The sequence below is a fragment of the Hetaerina americana genome, unplaced genomic scaffold, assembly GCF_022747635.1.
Source record: "Hetaerina americana unplaced genomic scaffold, ioHetAmer1.1.p SCAF_29, whole genome shotgun sequence".
In the NCBI taxonomy this organism is placed as follows: Eukaryota; Metazoa; Arthropoda; class Insecta; order Odonata; family Calopterygidae; genus Hetaerina; species Hetaerina americana.
This window is the reverse complement of record NW_027286863.1, coordinates 908667-931254: the sequence shown is the minus strand read 5'-3', so window position 1 is coordinate 931254 and position 22588 is coordinate 908667. Positions and strand designations below refer to the sequence as shown.

At 38.2% G+C, this 22588-nt stretch overlaps 1 protein-coding gene across 7 annotated transcripts in view; it reads left to right on the top strand.

The window, feature by feature from the left end:
* Positions 1–1366: 1366 nt before the first annotated feature.
* The window catches only part of LOC139689891 (cohesin subunit SA-2-like), a 58241-nt gene continuing 37019 nt past the window's right edge, over positions 1367–22588 (top strand). For 2 of the 7 annotated variants that reach the window (XM_071587008.1, XM_071587007.1), the window contains exons 1-12: positions 1467–1645; positions 1738–1984; positions 2191–2356; positions 4915–4981; positions 6275–6441; positions 8439–8612; positions 9761–9992; positions 11536–11749; positions 14401–14554; positions 18292–18440; positions 18601–18796; positions 20082–20321. In XM_071587008.1, coding sequence (XP_071443109.1) covers positions 1845–1984; positions 2191–2356; positions 4915–4981; positions 6275–6441; positions 8439–8612; positions 9761–9992; positions 11536–11749; positions 14401–14554; positions 18292–18440; positions 18601–18796; positions 20082–20321 — 1899 coding nt within the window. In that variant the 5' untranslated portion in view covers positions 1467–1645; positions 1738–1844. Of the gene's footprint in view, positions 1444–1465; positions 1646–1737; positions 1985–2190; positions 2357–4914; positions 4982–6274; positions 6442–8438; positions 8613–9760; positions 9993–11535; positions 11750–14400; positions 14555–18291; positions 18441–18600; positions 18797–20081; positions 20322–22588 lie in introns of those variants that run through there. The other 5 variants (XM_071587004.1, XM_071587002.1, XM_071587006.1 and 2 more) reach the window with 5 other exon arrangements.

Sequence of the window (22588 nt, the reverse complement as noted above, 5' to 3'; positions counted from 1 at the left end):
TTCAGCCAAGGCATCTCCTTTTAGGGCGACAAGTTCGATTAAGCTGTATCCGTCAAAATAAACAAGTTATAAAATCAGCCGTCTTTTTTTGATCACACCTTGTAAACCGTGTAATTAGTGATTTCATTTCGCCTCTTTAGCTTTGAGTTGCTTGCTTTTGGTATTGGATTGGTCTGAACAACTGTGGTATTTTTCCTTAGGGATATCCCTTCCCGCCGAAGTTATCTAGTTTGTTCTTCCACCGGCCTTTGCTATTTTTTTATTCACATGAAATTCATTTCATTGTAAAGATTCATCATTATATTCGCCGTGAATTCAAAGGGTATTTCTCACTTTCCGCCCTCCCTACCCACCTTGCTGAAGCTCAAGTCTTTAACCCGTCTTACGAACAAAAACTTTTCGGGAAATTTTGTCAAATATTTAGAGTACAAATATTAGGTTTCACCTCATTAAAGACGGCCATGCGCAGGCCGCAGCGAGCGCATGCAGTCCGAAAGCCTAAAAAGCCAGGAAGCTGGTACTCATTTTTCATAGAGTAAATTAAATAAACGAAACGTGGTAAAATTATATTTTGAACACATTTTTTGAAATCAACATTTTTCTAGCGAACTATAAAACAAATGGAAGGAGCAGTTTCCAATGAGCATATCAATACATTTATTGATTAGCACTAAGTATTAAAATTTGGGATCAAACTGAAATTAATGGGTTCCGACAATAGTATCTTGAAGGCAAGCCAACTGGTTTCAAGATAAGTAGGGGCCCATATTTCATGATTTTATCCTTTCTTATTATAAGATTTTTCGTTATTTTAAAACTTTTTAGATACTTTCTTCGTTTATTACCAGATCCCATCACCTTTCCGCTCTACAGCAGCACTACTTCCATTGGAATTGGAGGTTTCCGCGGCCTTTATCCACAATGGTCAATGTTTTCAGGCGTTCTTCCGAGTAAGGGTCTCCCTTGGCGACAAGTCTCTCCACCCATGCGGCTGGCCTCTTCTGGAAGTGAGGTCACTTCTGACCTGAAGATGCCAGATGCATGGCTGGAGAAACTTGTCGCCCAGAGACGCTCTGACGCGGAGGACTGCCCGAAAGTTTCAATAATTTTACTATTTCCATTGCTTCTAATTTATTGAATCCAATACCGACATTGTCTCTGGAATACGGTCAAGGATAAATTACCAAGGTATTTGGAGTCACTGGAAGTATTTAAAAGAAAAATATAAATCCTGCTAAAATCTGCGTGACAGGAGTGCTAGTGCTACTATGTGAAGTTTTTGAATTGAGTGTGCGAGTTTGAATATCGGGTCAAATATTGGCGGTCATACTTTTTCGACTGTGTTTTGTCACTGAAGTAGCGTTGCGGAAAAGGCTCAATGGAGGCAGTGGTAAAGACATAATGGACGAATTTAAATTATTAAACATAGCTTCAAACAATTAAGTGAGCAAATAACAATTATGGAATATTTAATAGCAGAGTTTTGAGTAATTTGTGTTTTGTAGGTCGAATTTGTTAACTTAAGTCCCAGAAGTTCCATCTCACTCGCAGCCAATTTCGCTCTTCAGCACGAAGCGGTTTTCTTTCATAAGACCCTGACTTTTTGATATTGGTTCATTTTCTGAATTTTGATTTTATGGCTATGGTAAAACCTTATATTATAACTCTCCGGACAAAAGTTTTTGATTGATGTGTTGTTTGTTTTTGTTTTCACAGTTTTGTTTACATCTCTTTCAGAAGTTTCTTCGACTGTTTTGTCTGTGGTGTTATTAATAGTGTTTTCCACGGATTTTAAGGTGAATTTGTGCAGCATGTATCATACGTTACAAAGCATATAATTGAATATGCTTCGCCGTGGTGGAAGAAGACCCAGAGCCCTGTCATCATCCGCAATTAATGAACTTGCAGCGACTGCAGTTAACCTACCCGAGAATTTTACTGCCTACACAATCGATCAGGGTGACAGTACAGTTGTGCATACCTCGTGAGTGGCCATTGATGTTAAAATGTTTCTTTTATATGGTATTCAGTTGACGTCATTTTCTCTCTTCCTTTTTTCAATTAAACCAAAACACTTGCGTGTGAAATCTCTTTCTCTCGACGATTCATTGCGATTACAAGCATCAAGTTTTTATTTCGTGATGATGAATTCACACGCGTTCTAACGCATTCATTTTGCATTTTACCCAGAAATGATGGACAAGGAATATCGTTTGTAGAGCAGTACATCGATGGCCCAACTGTTGAAACTGTTTCAGCACATACGGTGGATGAGAGACAGACTACTCTTGTACAAACAGGCGGACACTATGTTGAAGCTATACTTGAAGATGATGGGGACGTTCGAGTTATTCAGGTATAATTCTGCCTGGCCAATATTCCCTTCATAACCAGTGAAATGTTAACGAGGCATTATGAAAAAAAATATCATGCCTTTAGAGTCATTGTAGTAGCATTCTATTAATGTGCATTTATCTTTAAATGGTAAAAATTCTTCAGTCTTGAAGAATCCGTGGTAATTGGTATTTCATTGCCTTGGGTGCCACTCACATCAGTCGGAACAGTGTACATGATTAATTTCAATGTTGCTAATTTATCCTAAGCCTCTTATCACGTGATTTGGTGAGAGTAATAGCCTCATTAGCATTTCGACCGGAACATCGTTACTTTCCACTCTTTCCTTTCCAGTGCTAATTCCGTTGCTCCTTCATGGCTAATAAATTTAGCAGGCACTACATATCTGCTCCTCCCCCAACTGCCTGTCCCCCTAATATACATTTTCCAAATGCACCATCGTCAATGTTTGACAAACCCTGTTCCGAAACTAATCTAAAAACTATTGCAAGCACACTCAGAAATAAATCCAGCGTTGGCCTTGATGAAATTCCTGGCAAACTTGTTTATCGTTGTTTTGAAGCGGTGAAAGTACCCCTTTTATTTTTACGTAATGAGTTTTTGATGCAAGGGATTTTCCCATCCCAATTAAAAGAATCAAAAGTAGTGCCAGTGTATAAAAACCGTGGTTGGGTTAATGATTTAAACAACCACAAACCAATAGCCATCCTGAAGACATTTGCCAAAATATGCACGTCAAAAAGTGTCTAATCTCGAAAAAAATATCATACTTTTCATTTCTCAGAGTGGGTTTGGATTTTAAAAGTCTACTAAGACTGCCTTGTATCAGGTAGTCGACAGCATGCTTAACTCATCAGCTGCTAAACATGTAACTCTTGGACTGTTTTTTGATACGTAAAAAGCTTTTGATCGCGTAAACCACAATAGACTTCTAATTAAACTCAATAGAATTTGAATTAGAGGCATTCTTCTAAATTGGATGAAATTCTATGTATCCATAATCGTACTCGGAAGGAATTGTTGTCAGTTGATGGATTAAGGCATTCATCTGAAGTATGCCAAGTTTCCAAAGGCATGCCACAGGGTTCAACCCTGGGGCCACTCCTTTTTATGTTATATCTCAATGACCTAACTAACTGCTTAAAGGATTTTGGAGTAATAGCACCAGTTTTGCATGCTCATGACACTGACATGTAATATTATCAACATGCACTTGTCCCAGCCTTGTAGAAAAATCTGTTACACTTGCCATAAACGAGCGGTGTTGAGATGACTATCTAGACTTAAATGTAAAATTATGTACTTTTCTTGCTGTGAGAATGTGTCAGATAGTCTGCTGGTGAAAATTAATGACCAATCAATTGAGCAAGTGACAGAATGTGAATTTTTAGGTATTTCTTTGTGTGCAAATATTTCTTGGGAAACACATGTAAAAGCATTTATTGGGACACCTACATGAGACTACAAGCAAAACAGTGCTACTTAATTTATACTATGGGAAAATGTTTTCAAATATAACCTTTGGCACAATGTTTTGGGGCTCAGCTGCCATTTCTTTAACCGTCTTTTAAATGCAATGGAAAGCCATGAGAATAATCATTGGGAAAGGTCATAATGCACCATCGAGGCCTATGTTCCAGGAATTAAATTTGGCACCACCCCCATGCATTCGTATTGTTTTTAGTTCTGCATATAAAAAACATTGGCCACTATTCCCTTAATTCTGACTACCAACATTGCATCATAGGAAGGCACAGCATTTGCCAATATTGGAACTAAAGTATTAAAATTAGCACCCTGGGTAAAGGGCATCAGATTTTGTAACAAATTACCCAAAAGTATACAGGATACTAAGGGAACTACTGCAATCAAGCATAGATTTAAGAGATATCTACAATGCAACATGTTCTACTAGGTTGGTTAAATTCTCAACAGTATTCCTGGTCTTTGGGTCCCCTCTTAAGTCATAATAATGCTCTTAGTCTAGTTTATTAATGCTCCTTGATTTTTAATGGGTTATAGTGCATATGTTGCATTTAATGTGTGTGTGTGTGTATGTGTGTTTGTGCTACATTCAATGTAATTGTCAGTACCATATTTTGTCCCTCAAAGGAGGTACCCTACATGCACTTAACCCCTTTCTGATGTGACGTATATCGTGTAAGTACACCATCCACCTGGCATTTTTGTATCATGATCTTTGGGCAAATAATTTGTATTATTATTATTATTATCTCGTGTCTTATGTCTAACATCCTCCTTTCTTTGGCCATTTTTCCAAAATAAGGCCTAAATGTACGTGTTGTCATGAGTCATTTGCTATTCTAATCATTATCTTAGAATTGGTTATTTCATTTCTTCCAATAAGAGTGGACAACCTGCTGCCCTCCATTTTGGCTTTTGCTTTGTGATAGATGTGTTGAATATGAGTAAAGCAGAAATATATATCTTATTACTGCCAGGAAGTGTGAGCCATACATTTTTTGTATCACTAATAATGCTTATTATTGTTATTTTCCTCCTGAATCTTCTAACATAGTTCAATGTTTTGATTCACAGCTGCAGGAAGTTGTGGAGGGGATATCACCTCCTGCCTCTCGTGGCAGGGGCCGTGGAAGAGGCAGAGGTATGTTGCTAAATAGTGAACTCAAAGCATTTATCATTTACTTTAACACGTGCGCAAGAGAGCACAAATATCAAACTAGCTGATCGGACATTAAAATATGTGGAAGAATTTAGCCAATCTAGAAATAGGGCCATCGGCTATGTGAACACAAGGCATAAAACTCAAAGTTCGAGCAAACTTAATTAGGAAATGAGTCTGATGAACACTTGTGCATGAATGGAGGAGAGAGCAGTCACCTGGAAGAATAGCAGTGTGGTGATACAGTTGATTTGGACGGATCAAATGGATGGTCGAGTGATTGATGAAGAAGTTCTGTCAAGAGAGGTGGCGAGATAAATGAACTGTGGAACCCCCTTTAGTGCAAGGTCACCTTTTTCTCCTGTGAAACACTTTGATCACGATGGCATATGGTGTTAGAAATGAGTATTCCAACTCTTCTCATTTATTAAAGTGTGGGTTGTCTTTTAAGCTGCGTGGCCAGATAATCAATTTTCATTTTGTAGCAGTTGATTTATCAATATCTTGTATTCACTTTTCTTGTGGCTTTTTATGTAAAATCACAGATGTGTACAAGCTCGAATACTATGTCTTCACCATGGTGCTGTTAAAAAAATATTCAGTATAGGACTGGTTCATGTGAAGTAAGTTTATATTTATTAATAAGGTTTGCAGCGATAAGAATGGGTTTGACAGACCCGTGTTTACATTGGTGATAATGAGGCATCTGTTGAGGTACTATTTCTCAGTTATACTGTATTGCCCTTAAACTTTCACAGTGATTTAGAGGATCAGTTATGAAATATGAAGGATGACTGGTTTTTTCTTTAAAAAGTTTTGATGGGTGTTCAGTGTTAAACATCCAATTCAATGAATACATAGTTCACTAGAACAGCCTATAAACTTGACATTTAGGCTCAAAACATTGCATAAAGGCAGCGCTAATGGATATCATGACTGCTTAAACATCTCCCATCTCTTCATTCCATTAATGTGAATTTCCCCCGAGGCAAAATGTGGATTTACATTTTGTATGGGCACATTTGAGCTCTCATGGCTATTTTTAAAGGGTGTGATATTCTGATTTTTATTTTTGCCTTGTATATTGCCTTAATGATGGAATGCCTTCATTCACACCAGCTCGTTAATCATATTGTAAAAATTCCTTTTTTATCTGGATTCCGTACACTGATGGAGTAATTCATGCATTCAAAATATTTTGCATCAGTTATGCTTCTCTTCTCCTTTGGTGAAAGTTTGATATGGTTGATTGATGAATTCCCTGATTGGTTTCAGGAGGGTTAGGGGGGCTGAAGAGGACGGCGCTTGCCCCTGTGGCCTCTGTCCTGATGGGAGGTCCTCCCAAGAGGCGTCGCCCTGGGCGTCGGCCAATCACAGAGCTCCAGGCAGAGGATGAAAATTCTCTCTGCTACATCATCAGGGAGCAGAAAGCCTCAGTGCAGGTAATTGATGGGGACTCAAATATTTTCTTTCATTGCTTCGCACTGAGCACAACCTGAGATTGACCAAGGATACCCAATTCAAGTTGCTTCATTCTTCAGATGCTCCACGTCTACGCTCTGCATTTGGGTTTTTTGTTGCTGTGGGGGTAATGATGAATATTTGGCCAGTGGTTTCACAGTCTCCATTCGCCCTTTGCTGGAAGAGTAATTTGTGTCATGATGATATCTAAAGAAAACATGTCACCCCTTGATGATTTATTTATAATTTGTTATAGTGAAAGTATTTTTTTAAAAATTCATTCCAAATCCATCTTTTTGTCAATGGCATAGTCTTGTAATTTTTTCTTACTGAAATTAATGTAGATCAAATATTTATGATTTTCATATTACATTTGTGTATAAAAATGATGTGTACATCATGTCCATGTCCAAGTAAAAACAGAAATTAAGCATTGTGGAGTGCTTAGTGTTAGCATTGAATAAAAGAAGCATGTCAATGTCCATGATGGTGTGCTCTGGTGCTAGGAGTTTTGGTTTGGAGATGAGGCCTAAAGAATCACATTTCCCTTCTACTTGATTGCATCAAAACTTCCAGCACATCTTTTTGACATCTGCCCCATCATCCTTTATCTGTGACCGGTTAATGATGTAGAAACTTTGCTATGAAACATTAAGGAGCATTATTATTCTTTAATGGTGGGCAATGTTTTAAACATTGTGTTTTCTTCAGAAATTGATTGTAAATTAAATCATATTTTAAACTAGTTGACCATTTAATTGAATTGAATTTTGGCTTACTGGAAGCGTAGTGGCGTGCCAAGCCCATTTGCATGACACAAATAGTATCTTAGAGGAGGAGGGGTGGTGATCAACTTTTTGTGTCTGTCTGCTTGTCACGCACCTCCCCTGTGTGCCAGAAAATGAGTGGAAAGGGAGCATCTAGTTGTGTGTGTTAGAAGTGATAGAAATTACATTATAGCTTGAGGAAGAGGGGACCAAGATGGTGCGGGAGCTAACGTACTGGCTTCCCACCCAGAGGGCCCGGGTTCAAATCCCGTTGGTGTTGAATATTTTTCAGAGGTATCTCGATCCCTACTTGAGGTGCTTTGAGGAGGGCACTTTGAGTGAGTACGCCGTCCGTCGGATGGGACGTTAAACTGTGGACCCCTTTCATAAAGAGTAGGCTAATGCTGATACAGGGTTTCTCTCCACCCTTCATCCTTTCCTGTCCATCCCCTATGGCGGAAATGACCTCAGCTGTCGGTCGCCTCCCCATAATACTACTACTAGCTTGAGGAATCACCATATATTCTAAAAATTTTCTTTACGTCCGGATCGTAACAGAATTGCATCAATTCACATCAAGTGTTACATTTCTCAAGGTATTTAAACCCCTGTGTCAGAAACCCCAAAAAATATTTAATCTGAGATGCCATGAAGTTTGTCTCAGTAACTATGAAAGTACCATGTTCCTCTTTTTTTCAAGCAACTGCATTTTATGGGTTCACTCGTTCGTTTTCCAAACAACAAAATGAGCGTATCAATTTGCATATCTTGGATATAATGTGCACATGGAATGAGGGAGAGGAGCATACCTCTATCTTAGACTGGATCCCGTTTATAAGATTAGAGAGATAGACTGCGAGACTGACAGGTTTAAATGGCCATTTTTTCCAAGAGGAGACCAGAATGTTTGTAATCGAAATCCCCCACCAGTCGGCTCGACTTAATAAGTACTAACCTACAAGTTAGTGACTGCGCATGGTTATACTAGTATATTTATATATTTTTTTGCACGTTCCTCCCACCTTTCCCCATCCATTTGAAAAACCCCAACCCCCTCATCCCTTACTCTTTCCTCCTGGTGCTGCACCCCCTGCCACACATCTTTTCGGTGGCTCGCAGGATATAGATGTAGATGTAGACTGCTCATCTTTTGTGGTGGTTATTCTTTTATTGAATTGAGTATCTAATGATGACTGATTTCTTTTTGGCAGCAAGTGGTTGAGGGTTGGGTGCAGAGCTACTGGCTGAGTCGAGATGGCGCCCTTCTCTCCCTCACGCAGTTCTTCTTCAATGCCTCGGGCTGCAAAGGGAAGATCACCCAGAACATGCAAGCCACAATGGAATACACGGAAATCATTGCCAAGATGGCCGAGGAGTTTGATGATGTAAATTAAAGTGTTACTCTTTATTTCAGTGGTGGCGGATTGTTGCGGCAGATTGTAGATGCAATTATACATTGTTTTGCAATTTTAGTGAATGCCTAGATGATAATTGCAAAGATCACACTCAGCTTATAAAAACCATGCAAAAAATTCATTTCTTCGTCACTACCATGACTGACTAGTTGGGAACTAGTGGTCATGGCAGTGATGTGAACTAGTGGGAACTTTTTTTAGTTAGAACTTTGACAATTGCATGTATGCCATTGAAAATTGCTGATTTGCATGAGTCTGCCTGGTATGTAAGGGTTTTGCAATTTTACAGATTTTTGTAGAATGAGTTGAGAGAGTGATATGCCTTTGTCAGAACAACCTAAAAACCTGTGTGTGTTTATTTATGGGTTGGAGTCATGTGAAATTTAACCGAGAAATTTATCCATTGCGATCTGATGTGCATAACTTTGTCATTATGGGTTATGCTTACTTGGATACTCAATATTGTACTCCTACTTCAACTTCTAACAAATTTTATAATATGAGCATTCATTTGTATAACTGGTTGCAAATTTAGTTGAAATCGAATTATCTCCCGAGGGTGAACATTTGGGAGCCTGGTTGATTGCATAACTGCTTTATTCAATTGATGATTTTTAAAGTTACAATCTTCATATCATTTGAGAATTATGTTGTGTTGCTTTATATATTGCACTGATATGCTTCTGTTTTATTTATTTTTATGATATTTAATATGGATATGCATTTATCAAAATAAATTAAGTATTATTATTATTCTTAATGATGTTTTTTGGGGGGATTTGAAATGAGTGATGTCTAAAAGTCAAAGGACCAGGTCATTGCATTGAAATTAAATGTGAACACTGGTTGATTCATCTGTGCTGAAAAGCATCCAAAGTTCCATGGTTTTGTTTGGGGGACAGCTCATAGCTTCAAATTCCATCATGTTTTGAATAAAGTTGGATTGGAATAAGATTTTACTACATACATAAGTTTAGAAGTGAGCCTTTATCTAACATAATTGTGAAATTAGAAACATATCCAAGTGCAACCATTGGTTCAGGAAATGGGATAAAATACTAATCGCACATTGCATTGAATTAATTGCCAAAATAAGATGTGGTTTTCTTGTTGAACAGACCATGGGCAGTGATTACCCCCTGATTTTGAGTACGTCACCATGGAAAAAGTTCAGGGAGAACACTTCTGAATTCATCCAAAGGCTAATAAAGCACGGACATAAGGAGCGACCCCCTCTTGGTGTCCTCCCCATGCTGCACGACCAGTGTTTGTTGGACAACCTGGTGTCATTCCTCATTGCCCTCTCGGATTCCAATGTCCGAGCCTTCCGACACACTGCGACATATGCAGGTGAGCCAATTTGATTTTTAACACACCCTGTTAAGTTGTATTTCTGGTAGAATTTTGATATTCATTGATTCAACACCAGTGTCAAAGCACCCCTGACTCATTTCACTGCGTCCATATGGATGACATTTCAACTCTAAATAAGTAAGTAAATTTTGTGTTGTACAATTTTAGTCCCAAGGGAGAGAGAGCATCATTTTTATGAAAGAAAAGAATAGTGCTTAAGGGATTTTTAACAGCAGCAGTCCTTTGACTGTGTAGAACCATTATCAGTTTTGAAATGTTCTCCTGTCAACTTTAATTGTTAGATTCAACCTGCAATAGTTTTTAAGGTTAAAATTGTTTTACTATATCATTGATTAATATTGAAATGATTGTTATATTTATGTTCGAAAGGAGAAGCCAACCTTCCGGGAATCTGGAATCATTGCCATAGCACAAAAATTATGCGTTGTTTAATTTTTCTTACCCATAGAATTCCATTTTAACTGTCTGGAATGTTTTCTTTTCATAAGAAGGTGAGTCCTCTATGTGACCAACTCTTTCAGTGAATTAACTAACAATGAAATAATCAACCCTCTGGCTGGTTTGATTGGGGAGGGTTGGGTTCACCGAGCCCTATGGCATGTTAAATCTATGCATCAGGGGAAGGGGGCCAGTTTCTTTCTCTGTGTCACCTGCAGTCCCCCTGAAAAAAGCCTGGCACATAAAAAATCTCATGGCTTGAAAGATCAATCCTGAGTGATATTTAATTTAATAAATGCCAGCATTAGTCTCAGTAATCGAGGCACATTAAAAACTAAACTGAAACATGATGATAGACGTAGGCCTGCTTGCACAATGCCTTATTGAACCAATCTATAGTTAATGCGAGTATAAACTTAAAGTGGAGATTACTGAATACCTAATTTTGTAAGCAAATAAGATTACTTATATTGAATGTGTATGCGGTAACTGTAGCAGCTCTATCTGTCAGTTATTGCAAGTTCAATGGCTGGTTTTCAACTAAACTGGCAATCATAAAACAGTTTTTGGCCTTAACACAAGATTAAATTTAACTTTCAGTTTAGCAAGAAATTATAACACCTGACAAATTAAATATTTTTCTCCTCAACTTTATTTTTGTATAAATGCAATGTTATATATATTTAGCGTCCAACAATATAAATTCTAAGTTTCACTCAATTTTCAAGTGTAGTGCTTAACTTTTAGATATTATTTTGTTTTCTTTTCAGTAACCAGTTCAATTGCAATTGGTTCGCAAAACTTAGTACATATTCTGATAACTGTGAACCATTAATAAGTTTCACCAATTAATATTTTAGTTGTGAGCCATGTATGTGAATTTTCGTATCATTTCCATTTTCAGGTAACTACATCAATTGCTTGCACAGTTGATACATTTATTCATTTATGTTGGCTGTCTAATATGGAGCTGCATTAGGTTGATTCAGATAGTAGAAATTTGAAATTGTTTACGTAGTGAAATAGGTGTTTTAGTTTTGTGTGCTTCTTCAATTCGTGACCATATTTTTCTTCCCCGCAGGTATTAAGATGATGACTGCTCTGGTGGATGTGATTCAAATGATAATCAGTTCCATGGAGGGATTGCGTCATTTTCGCCATGCTGGATTGTTAAAGGGATACAGAAGTGGGGGTGGAAACATGACCGGGAAGAGACAGGAAATGGAAGAGAACTTGGAGGAACTGAAGAATGTCCTTAGTTATACATTTAAATCCATTTTTGCTGTCAGGTACAGGTAAGCGAAAATGCCATTGGAAAGTTGAATTCAATCCATTTACCATTTCATGTCATTCTTTTAAAGTTAAGATCATTGATAATGAGTCAATCTCAGAAGGAAAGTTGGAAAATAAACGTCCTTATCTTATCATTGTAATCAATTAGAGGTTTGCCAAATGTCATCATCAATTCAAGGTTGACCCATGAAGAAAGGTGATCTTCACTGTAGGGTTGAAGATTGCCATTTATGGGGCAGTCTGAAGAGTTTCCGACCTCAAGATGGCAGCACCCCTGGGGCAATAGCTTGGGAATGTGTTTGGGATTGCTTTCAAAGGTGCTCACCAAAATTTCAGCCATTTTGGATGCTCAATTGTTTGACAATCGTTGGAGTGAGTCGCTGTGAGGGCTTTTTATGAAAATGGAAGAAATTGAGTCTCACGCTGTCGTTGAATATTTATTTTTTAAAGGCAATATGCCTACGCAAATCAAAGACAAGTTGAACGCTGTGTACAGGGACAGGCAACAACATTTATGGCAGTGCAGTTATAGGCAGCTGGATTTAAACCTGGCCGCACCAGCGTGGCTGATAATGAGCATTTGGGGCGGCCAAAAACTGTTACAACAACTGATACTGTGGAAAAACATCGCCAAATGGTGCCAGATGACCATCGCATAAAGATTAGAGAGATAGCTGAGGATGTGGGCATGGGATATCAAAAGAACGCATTTGTTATATGTTGACAGAAGAATTGGACATGCTTAAGCTATCCTCGCATTGGGTACCGCATTTGCTCACTTAAGACCAAAAACGCATTCAAATGACCATTTCTAAGGCCCCAGTGAAGCATTTTAAGTGAAGTGATTCCAATATTTTGCATCGATTCACAACTGTAGACGGGATTGCAGATTGGATCCCCCAATACTCTCCTGAGATGAAAAAACATCAAAAAGAGTGGAATGCAAAGGGTGAACCTACTCCAAAAAAGGCAAAGGCAGTTTCATTGGCTGGGAAGGAGATGGCGGCTGTTTTTAGGGATATTGATGGAATTGTGTTCATCAACTTGTGTTGAAGGTAAAACAATAATGGGAGAGTATTACTCATCATTACCTGACAAGCTGAAGGCAGAAATTGCCAAAAAATGGCCGCAGTTGAAGGAGAGGAAAGTGATTTTCCAGCAGGGCAACGCACCTGCTCACACTTTGGCGGTTGCCGTGGCTAAAATTCATGAGTTGCACTTTGAATAGGTTGACCACTCGCTATATCCGCCAGATCTGGTCCCCAGCAACTCTTTACTGTTTCCTGATCTTAAAGTTTTGCTTGGAGGATAGAGATTTCATTGGGCTAGGAGGTTATCATTTACTTTAATGGCTATTTCCGGAGAAAAATAACAACTACTATTGAGAATGGTTAAAAATGTTGAAAGAGCTTCACTGGAAAAGGTGTATTGTTATAAAAGGAGACTGTGGGAAAATAAAAATAAATTTGAAGTAATATGTATTCGTTTATTTGTTAAGCCATACATAAGAACCTTAAAGATTACCCTCAAATAATGATGATGACAAAACAGGAAAAGCTTCCCAATATTAGAACAAGTACAGGTTAGGCAAAATTTTTCCTCTGGATAAATTTACCTTCAAATACTTGCCTCTATTTGACTTTCAAATTTCTTAATTTCTTTTTTTATTGCGTTAGTAGTGGCCATTATTTGAAAGTGTTAATTCTACAAGTCTTAGCATTCTGCTAGGGATTGAAATATTGGCCATAAATGCAGAGAGCACATTGTTTGGTGGCCACAGAGTGCAATATTGCAGAGCTAAGCATGTAAATTCTGTAAAACATAATTATTAACTTCATAATCAATAATAAGATGTTATCTATAAACTATAGATTCTATAATTTGTTTCACTGGTTAACCTGTTGCCTTTTTTCTATCTCATTAGTATTGTGACAGAATGCATGCTAGAAATAAAGCCTGACCTCGACTTGAGAACTCCAGTGTCGATGTGAACGGCATTCTTCTGCCAGGGGAAGTCAGTAGATATGTTGCAAACTGTTTTGAGATAGCTGAATGTAATTAAAGAGGGGTTTTTAAAAGTTTCATCAGAGGAAAGCACATTCCAGTTAGATAACACAGTTATTCAGAAGTGCCATTGATGCTGCTGGCTGCAAATCAAAGGGAACGTCTGGGTCTGCCAGCTCTTGCTCTTTTGCCATTATGCATGTATGTCACCCGATTAGTCATTGAAAGAACTGAGGAATTGGGATAACTGATTTTTCAAGCACTGCCTTAGACTCTCCTTGCCTTCCAACTTAGCCCCTAGTGTCTCTTACCTTGGTTGGTCCTCTTAAAAACTTAACTTGGCTGCAAAAATCTCACCAGCAGTGTTGAAGGCGATGCGCAAATGTGGATGTGGCATCAGCATATATTGTATGCTTATTGGGTTTAGGAATGCTGATCAAATGATAGGAAGGGTATAAATGTTTAACAGAGTTAACATAGAAAAATAAATATGGACATTCCCTATTTATGGCCTTGATGAGTATTTTTTTAAACAGTTATCTGTGACCATCTAAAGAAAAGCAGTATTTTTGATTAATTACATTTATTTGCGCGAATTTTTAAAAAAAGTGTACCTTTGTTCATCTCTCAAAAAAATTCACTCTTCCAGGGACACCTTGCCTGAAATTAGGTCAATTTGTTTGGCCGAGCTAGGCGTCTGGATGTTCAAATATCCAAATCATTTTCTGACTGATTCATATTTGAAGTATATTGGATGGTCCCTGAATGACCGAGTTGGTGCTGTACGGCTAAACTGCCTCCAGGTATGGACATTGTTATTTAAGAGGAGCATCTTGGCTCGTATAGTGGAGTCTTTTTGCTCTGATGGCTAAATGAAGGAATGCTTGTTGAGTGTAATGTTCATTGTTTAGCATATTTAAGTTTATTGATTTCTGCTTAAGAACTGAATTACAAAGTATTGCACAATTATTGTGAATTCACTGAAAAGATAGCTATGGTAATTACTTATCATAACTGATTACAGTCTTCACTCCAAAATAATAGTATCATCTAATAGTAATTAGAAAGTTAAATATTCTTTGTGTTTTATGAGCCCATTTACTCTCCCACTTTCATAACTGAAATTGTACATAATATATCATGAAATAGACATGAGCATAGATCATGTAACTGCCACCAGGCGATCTAGTGAGGTAACTGTTGTAGGTTGTTATGGTCAGTGAATGTGTAAATGATTGAACATTTAAAGTAATATTTATTATTTGTTCTCATGTTTTAAATTATCATAATCATTTGTTAACCCATGATTTTTTTAAATTTATGCTTACATTGAAACATGTCATCATTGAATCTTTTAATTTATTCATCTAAACTACTGAGTTCCAAAAGAATTGTTTCCCATCATTGAATTAATTCTGTGAAATGTGAAACCTCCTCTGGAGCTTACATTTTCCCTTGATCTACAACATTTCCTACCATGCCTCTGGAATGTTTTAATCCTTTTAATGTAATGTCACCCTGCTATTTATAGTTTTCAATTTTGAAATATCCCACAATTTACAATGATTAAAAAGAAGTAAGATGGTGGCTGGCACACTTAACAAAGAGCAACTGACGAGCGAGGCTGTGATCAAAAGGATAATACATCAGCATAAACATGGACTATGAATGTTGGTGTGTTTGATTAGCTAAAAAAAATATTTCTTTGTTTTATGGGAGTGCAGTGAAGCACTAGCATGGCAGGAAATATTTTGCTAAACATTGTAATGCTTATTATTTGAATTGTTTTCAAATGGCACAACTTTGTGGAACGATTCATGTACTCACAAAATTTAGCAGATATCATGAAGATATTTAATTGGATATTATATGGCAAGCTGTCTGCACTTCTTTGTCATCATAAAGGCTAAAATTTCTGTGAAATCATATGTACACACTTGGCAGTGATCTTTCTCCTTTGTCCTTTCTTGTACTTCTTGAAATTTTGATGCTCATGTCATGTTTTCAGTAGGTTCGCTTTTTGTTATACTAAGCATAGAATGGCATACCAAAATAGTGAGGAAATGTATTTCAAAATGGCAAACAAATTGATATGAAAATCGTTGTCATTAGGAGATATAATCAATATTTTGCAAAGAGTTGACTCATGGATTGGCACTGGTGTGCCCCTGATTGAAGGACTGAATATGCCACTTTCAGTGTTGAATGCAATAGTAAAAATTCCAGAAAATTATAGAATAAAGTTAAAAGAAGTATGACTCCTTGTTTAAAAGGCATAAATACAGGGTTCGTCCGGAAAATAAGTGTACTGAGCTCAGGAAAAAAAATTTATTACACTTTTACATATCTTAAGCTAATATTCCTCAAAATAGGACCCTTGTGAGTCGATACACTTGTTCCAGCGGCGTTCCCATTCCTGGAACTCTCCCGCGAAGGCATCATCGGGAACCTCTCCAAGACACGTCGTCACGGCCTCTTTGACGGCGTCCAAAGTCCCGTATCGCATTCCTTTCAAACTCCTCTTTATCTTCAGGAACAGAAAGAAGTCCGGTGGTGCCAAGTCCGGGCTGTAGGGCGGGTGCGGCAGCGTTGCCACGCCGTGCTTGGCCAAGAAGTCCGACACGACAAGCGCGGTGTGAGACGGCGCATTATCGTGATACAGCCGCCAGATGTTTTTGATCGCTGGCCGGACGCAGGCGACTCGTGCACTATTGTTTTTGGCACATTACACTGCTCTGCTATCATCCAAACACTAAGACGACGATCAGAGTTCAGTACATCGCGAACTTTTCGCACATTGTCGTCGGTGAGTGTCGTTGATGGGCGTCTAGGCCGTGGTTCGTCGTCGACCTCTTCTCTGCCCTCCACGAACATCTTGTGCCACCGAAAGATCATGTTTCTGGACATGGCTGACTCCCCGTAAGCCTGGTTAATCATACCGACAGTTTCGGTAGACGATTTCCCAAGCTTTACCGCAAATTTGATGGAATAACGCTGCTCCAAAAACTTCGGCATCGCGTTCCGTGACGTGGGTCGAGCGTGGAGGTTCGCGTTAACAGAGCTCCTCACTACACCACAGCTCAGAGCCGACTGCCTTTTTCAGCATCGCTTGCCAACATACCCCCCTCCAATCGCAGCCCGTCAGAGCGGTGCTGGGCGCGCCTGGAGCGGCGGGAAAAAATCAGTACACTTATTTTCCGGACGAACCCTGTATATTGAGTTCTTGAAGCATAGTGAACTTAGAGAGATATTGAAGATGGTATTTTTCTTGCAGAGCTGCTAGCATACCAAGCAGTGGAGTTTTGTGTGTACCTCACCTCATTGTTTTGCCTGGAACTAATGTGCAAGACAGTGAGAGACTGAAGCCCTTTGTTATTGCAAAATCTAGAAATTCCTGTTGTTTTAAAAACATTTAGGCCATACATACAACATATAGGTAACAGAAAGGCATGGATGAAATCAACTATTTTTCAAGAACAAATGAATGCCATTGATGCTAACGTTTGGCATCAAAAATGAAGAAATTGCTGCATTATTGAGTTGGTCACTTCACGGCCAGTTTACTTTAAATTGATGAACATTAAATTATTATTCTTGCTAGCCAAATGCATCATCCAGCTGCAGCCAGGAGAGTTAGGTATAATTCAGACTCTTTAAAGCAAACTTTAGACAGACTTGTTAGGAAAGTCCTGGGTGTCATTGACAAGGGGATAGATCGAAACATTGCTAAAGGCTTTGTGTGGGTGTGAAGAGGTTAGCATTTTCAATTTTTTTAAGAAAAACTGTGTTATTAGCCCAAGGGGAAGGGCAGGGGCGTAAGGAATAACATAAAGTGAAGTGGTGTAGATGGAATGACAGCGTCTGGGAGCATTAGAGTCAATGTTTGAGATTCGATTGACTTGGGCAAAGCGCTCATGACACCTGGCCCTCTGACATAGTAATATCAGATTTTTCAGCTGGAGTTACTACCACATTGGAGGAGATCTGACATTTGAGCTAAAATGGCAAATGGTTGCTGTCCAGAATTTTATTCCAGGGAACATAAAATTCATCCATTGCTCACATTGCTGCAATGCAGTGGGCTCTACAATATATTTGTGCCTACAGCTTCCTTGATCTATGATACTCATGGTGCTTATGCTTTTTCATGTCCTGAATATTTGTATTGGATGCTGGATTACTTCCATCTCATTTTGCCAGTTTCACTTGCTTTCAGAATTTATATTAATACATTATCATCTTCTTAATTCCTTCTCAACTCTGACTCATACCACGTGGGAAGGAATAAGTGCACCTTGTGTTTTCAAATTCATAATGGTTGGGCATCTAATACATATGCTTTTTTATCTTTGTGAGGGCTCTTAAGATATAGTAAAAGACTGCTTTGTCATTGCATTAAAGCACAGCACCAACTAGGAGACATTGTTAATTTCTCTTTAAGTTTATTTCCAAACCCTAGCTTTAAATAAATTGTGGGCTTCTTGGGCTTGAAACTTGATGCTTAATTGTAATTAAAAGCTAACGTTAATTTTAATTATAGGCTCTGAAGCCGCTGTATGACTCTGAGACCCACAGGGGGAAGCTGGAACTCTTCACCAGTAAGTTCAAGAGCAGAATTGTTGGCATGAGAGCAGACAAAGAATATGATGTGGCCGTTGAAGCAGTTAAGCTTGTGACAAGCATTCTGAAGTTAGTACATTCATCCATTATAGCATTGTGGAGTGTTTTTTCCTTCCGTAGTCAATGTGATACCCGTACATTAACGTCAATACATATTAATGGAATATAATATTTTTAGTGCCCCGTTTCATGTGTTGTATGTTGTCTTGCGTTTGTTGGCATCTTGTAGGTATCACCCTGATTGTTTGACTGATGCCGATTGTGAGCAGATATACGAGTTGCTCTATGAAGTGCATCGTGGTGTGGCGTTGGCTGCCGGGGAGTTTTTGCAGCAGAAACTGTTTGTTCCAAAGACTGCTGGCATCGAGAAGCCATTAAATAAGGAACTCCTGTGTGATTTGGTGTATTTCTTCACTGCTCATCAGGTCAGTATTCACTTTCTCGGGATTTCAACCTAACGCTTTGCAGTCTGTGAAATGAGAATGAATGTTCCACAATCCAACTGCAAAATCATTATCTTCATATTTGGAATTGACTAAGAATATGATTTCATGCTGTGCTCTTTCCCAATTGGAAGATTGTGCAGGCCCAGTTGGAATGATTTTACAAGTGGTTTCTTGTGAGATAGAATATTCTGAGATAGAATAGATAGAATATTCTGAATAGAATAGATAATTCTGAGATAGAATATGCCCCAGTTCTTTTTAGTACCTCATCGTGATAAATGATGTACTCAGTAATGTCAACTAATGTCACCGGGGAAACTATGCTTTTTGCTGATGACACTACATTGATCAGTCATTCAAGTGAATTGGAACAAGGCTTCAAAATTAGGCTGCAGATCTTGCTGTTAAAACTACCCTTTCCTCCTAAATGTGGCTCTCTGCAAACAAGTAGTTCTTAAGGGATAATTCATGTCCTTATTTGTAATATGTATGATATACCACTTGATATGAATAAACCTGCCAAAATTTTAGGTTTTATCCTTGACTGTATTAGTTGAGTTGGAATGGATGTATCATTGGTGTCTGTGTCAAGCTCTAGAGAGTTGTACTTTATGAGAAGAATTATGTCACTCATGCCACGTGTTTATTTACATAATGTGTGCAATACATATTTTCACACTCATATATTATGTAACCTTAAATTTTTGGGAAACCTCTTGTGGTTTAAAAAACATTTTGGTGCTTCTCAAAAATATTGTGAGATTAATTACAAATACAGCTGCTAGAAACCATTGTAAACCACTTTTTGTTGAAAGTGGTACTCTGGCAATGTACTGTGAATACTTGTTTCCAGTACCGATACATTTGGAAGACTTTACCATTAAGATGCACACTGTTATCTCACAAGAAATAGAGCAAAAATTGATGTAAGCTTTCATGTACTCTCGAAGTCTTTCCGCCTAATTGAGATATGAGCTCTTCAAAAGGTTACCAAGCTATAAATGTGGCAATGCTGAAATTTAAAGATATGATGGCTTAATCATCAGGCCTTTCATTCCAAACATGAATGCTTTGTTACAAATGTAGAGTATATTTTTACCTGAATGTAACACACGGTTAATGTGCCTTTTTTCTTCTTTTTGTTGCTATCAAATTTTCTTGTGAAACTTGAGGATGCCTGGCGTGGGTTTCACATGCCATCTAATGACAAATAAACGTGTAACCATTAGATATTCATGTGGGAAATGAATCTTATCCTTTGCAGCTGCACGAGCATGCCCTGTACCTGGTGGACTCACTCATTGATAGCACGCCGATCCTGAAAGACTGGGAGAGCATGATTAAGTTGTTGCTGAGAGAAGAGGTTGTGCTTTCCGATGGTGATGACCCGGGGTCGTGCTCACTTGACGAGGGCCAGCAAATAGCGCTGGTGGAGATCATGTCGTGCTCCATCAGGCAGGCAGCTACTGGGGAACCACCGCTATGCAGGGGCACCACACAAAAAGTTTGTGCGATTGAGTCTCTTTTTCCAATGTTAAGTGCACAATTTGAAAAATCAGCGTGTTTTTCGGAAACATTGTTATTCCCATGTTCTATCTATTAAAAGACAGCCCATCAAACTAGCCAATGACAATAGCTTTTACTGGAATTTCTCATGTAGTTGGTGGCCAAGAATGATCATATATTTGTTTTTCCCAACTCTTCAGAATCAAAGTTTTTAAAGGGAGGCATTGAGTTTAGTCTTCTGACCATAAGACTCGTTTTTACATGAATATTCTGAAAATGCTTAAGCTTAGTGGTTCTTGGCCTTCAGAGGTAATGATACAGTTTTAGTAGTAGGAATTTAAAAAAATTAACTTTGATGTTTTGAAAGAATGGAAAAAAGGCAGAACCAAGGATTACGAAGAGAGAGGCAGGAAAAATACAAAGGGATTAATTGAGCATTTATTTTGCAGTGCTATCAAACAAAATTATTTCCATTTTTGGATTTGCAATTAATGAAAGGGGTTTTCACTTTGCTTCAGAAGGCTTTGGAGAGAATCTGGTAACTTAAGTGCCAAGCATGACCATTTGAAATTTAAGATTACCAGCAATTATGAAAGCCAGAAACAGTTTTCTACATTCATCCATATTCAGTCCTTACAGAAATTGGAAGAATGAGATAATTTTTTCATGCATGGCCATTAAATCCCTAGAACTTAAGATGCAGCCGTGCATAGGCAAAAATGTGTTTCTTTGTCAGTATTGATAGAAAAAAGGCATCTCTTATGATTGGAAAGTGTCTTCATCCGAGGGGTTTCAAAAATGTTGATATGATGCAGTTGGGAGTAAGTTGGCTGACGAATGAGGAGGCAAGAGTGAATTCTATGACTATTAATTTATAATAATGGTTCTTGAAACTCTTTCTCGAAGCATGTGTCACCCATCAAACTACCTCCCCTTTTGATTTTTCTGTTAAACTGTCAGCAGTCCCTTGGTACAAGTTTCAATGTATTAATTTGCAGGGTAGTGTGTCTCAGGTCTTGGTTGCTTCCCTGCCTCTGCTTCCGTTACCTTAGTCCTGTAGGATCCAATAGCTTATAAAATTCATTATACTGTAGGGATTTCGGTCACTTGGGTGACTAAAGTTCTAGTTTTTCCTCCTGAAGGCATTCTAACAGTGACGTCGACTTCTTCTCTTCAACCATCCTTCCTTCCCCCAGGAGTGATACAATGCCAAATTATTCACCCATTCCTAATGGTGTGCAATTCACCTCAGCAGTTCCCCTAAACAGCTACTACATATTATGTCATTTGGGTCTAAGATGGAAAATATTTGGAGAGAAAATGGGTTTCCCCAAAGAAAAAAATTTTTGATGGACTTATATTTTTATGGTGATTTAATAAATGTTTATTTCTAAAATTTGAGATCACCCATTGATTGTTTTTTTAATGCACTAAGCTTTACACTTCTTTAATGGGTGGAATTTTTCAAATTTGAATTTTGATCAAAGCTTCTCAATAAACACATTTTTGTAGCTTTTATGCATGCTAATTGGAAAAGGAGGGTCACCCATATCAGATAGGTGAAAGGGTATGAGCCAGACAAAAGGTGTAGTCTGCACAGCATCTGATCCTCAGTGAGGTGGCTGCAAAGGCATCTGACCTCAGTGGGGTGGCCATACAGAAATGGTGTCACAATAAAAACTCTCCCGAGGAAGGCAGTTAGTGGGAAACCACCTCAATTATTCATCCCAAGGGTGCCATGGTGGGTTATAGAGGGCAAATGAATCCTGGAAATTACGGGACTTGGCCCAATCAGCCATGTGTTGTGCCTCACAGCAGGGGAGGCTAGGCTTCCGTGGTCATCGTCTCACCAAATCCTTGCAAAACAAAAGCAACAACACAGAAAATCTTAAAAAAGGACCAAATTAGTTAGAATAGGGACTTGGAATGTTAGGATGATGTTGAGGGCAGGAATATTAGTAAATATAAAGCAAGAGATAGAGAAAGGAGATGTAGATGTTTTAGACCTGTGCAAGGTCAGATGGAAGATTGGCTGGGATTACTGGAGTGATAGTATTAGAGAGTAATATATAGAAAATTTGAAGAGAGCCATTTAGGGGTCGTTTTAATATTGAATGAAAAGTGACAAAGAAGTGCAGTTAGCATAGAGCAAACAATGGATAGAATATTACTAGAAGAATGAAAAAAAGGATGTGACGGAATTGGTTATTATTCAGGCATACAAACCCCAAAGCAATCATAAATAGGAAGAAGACATTAGATTAT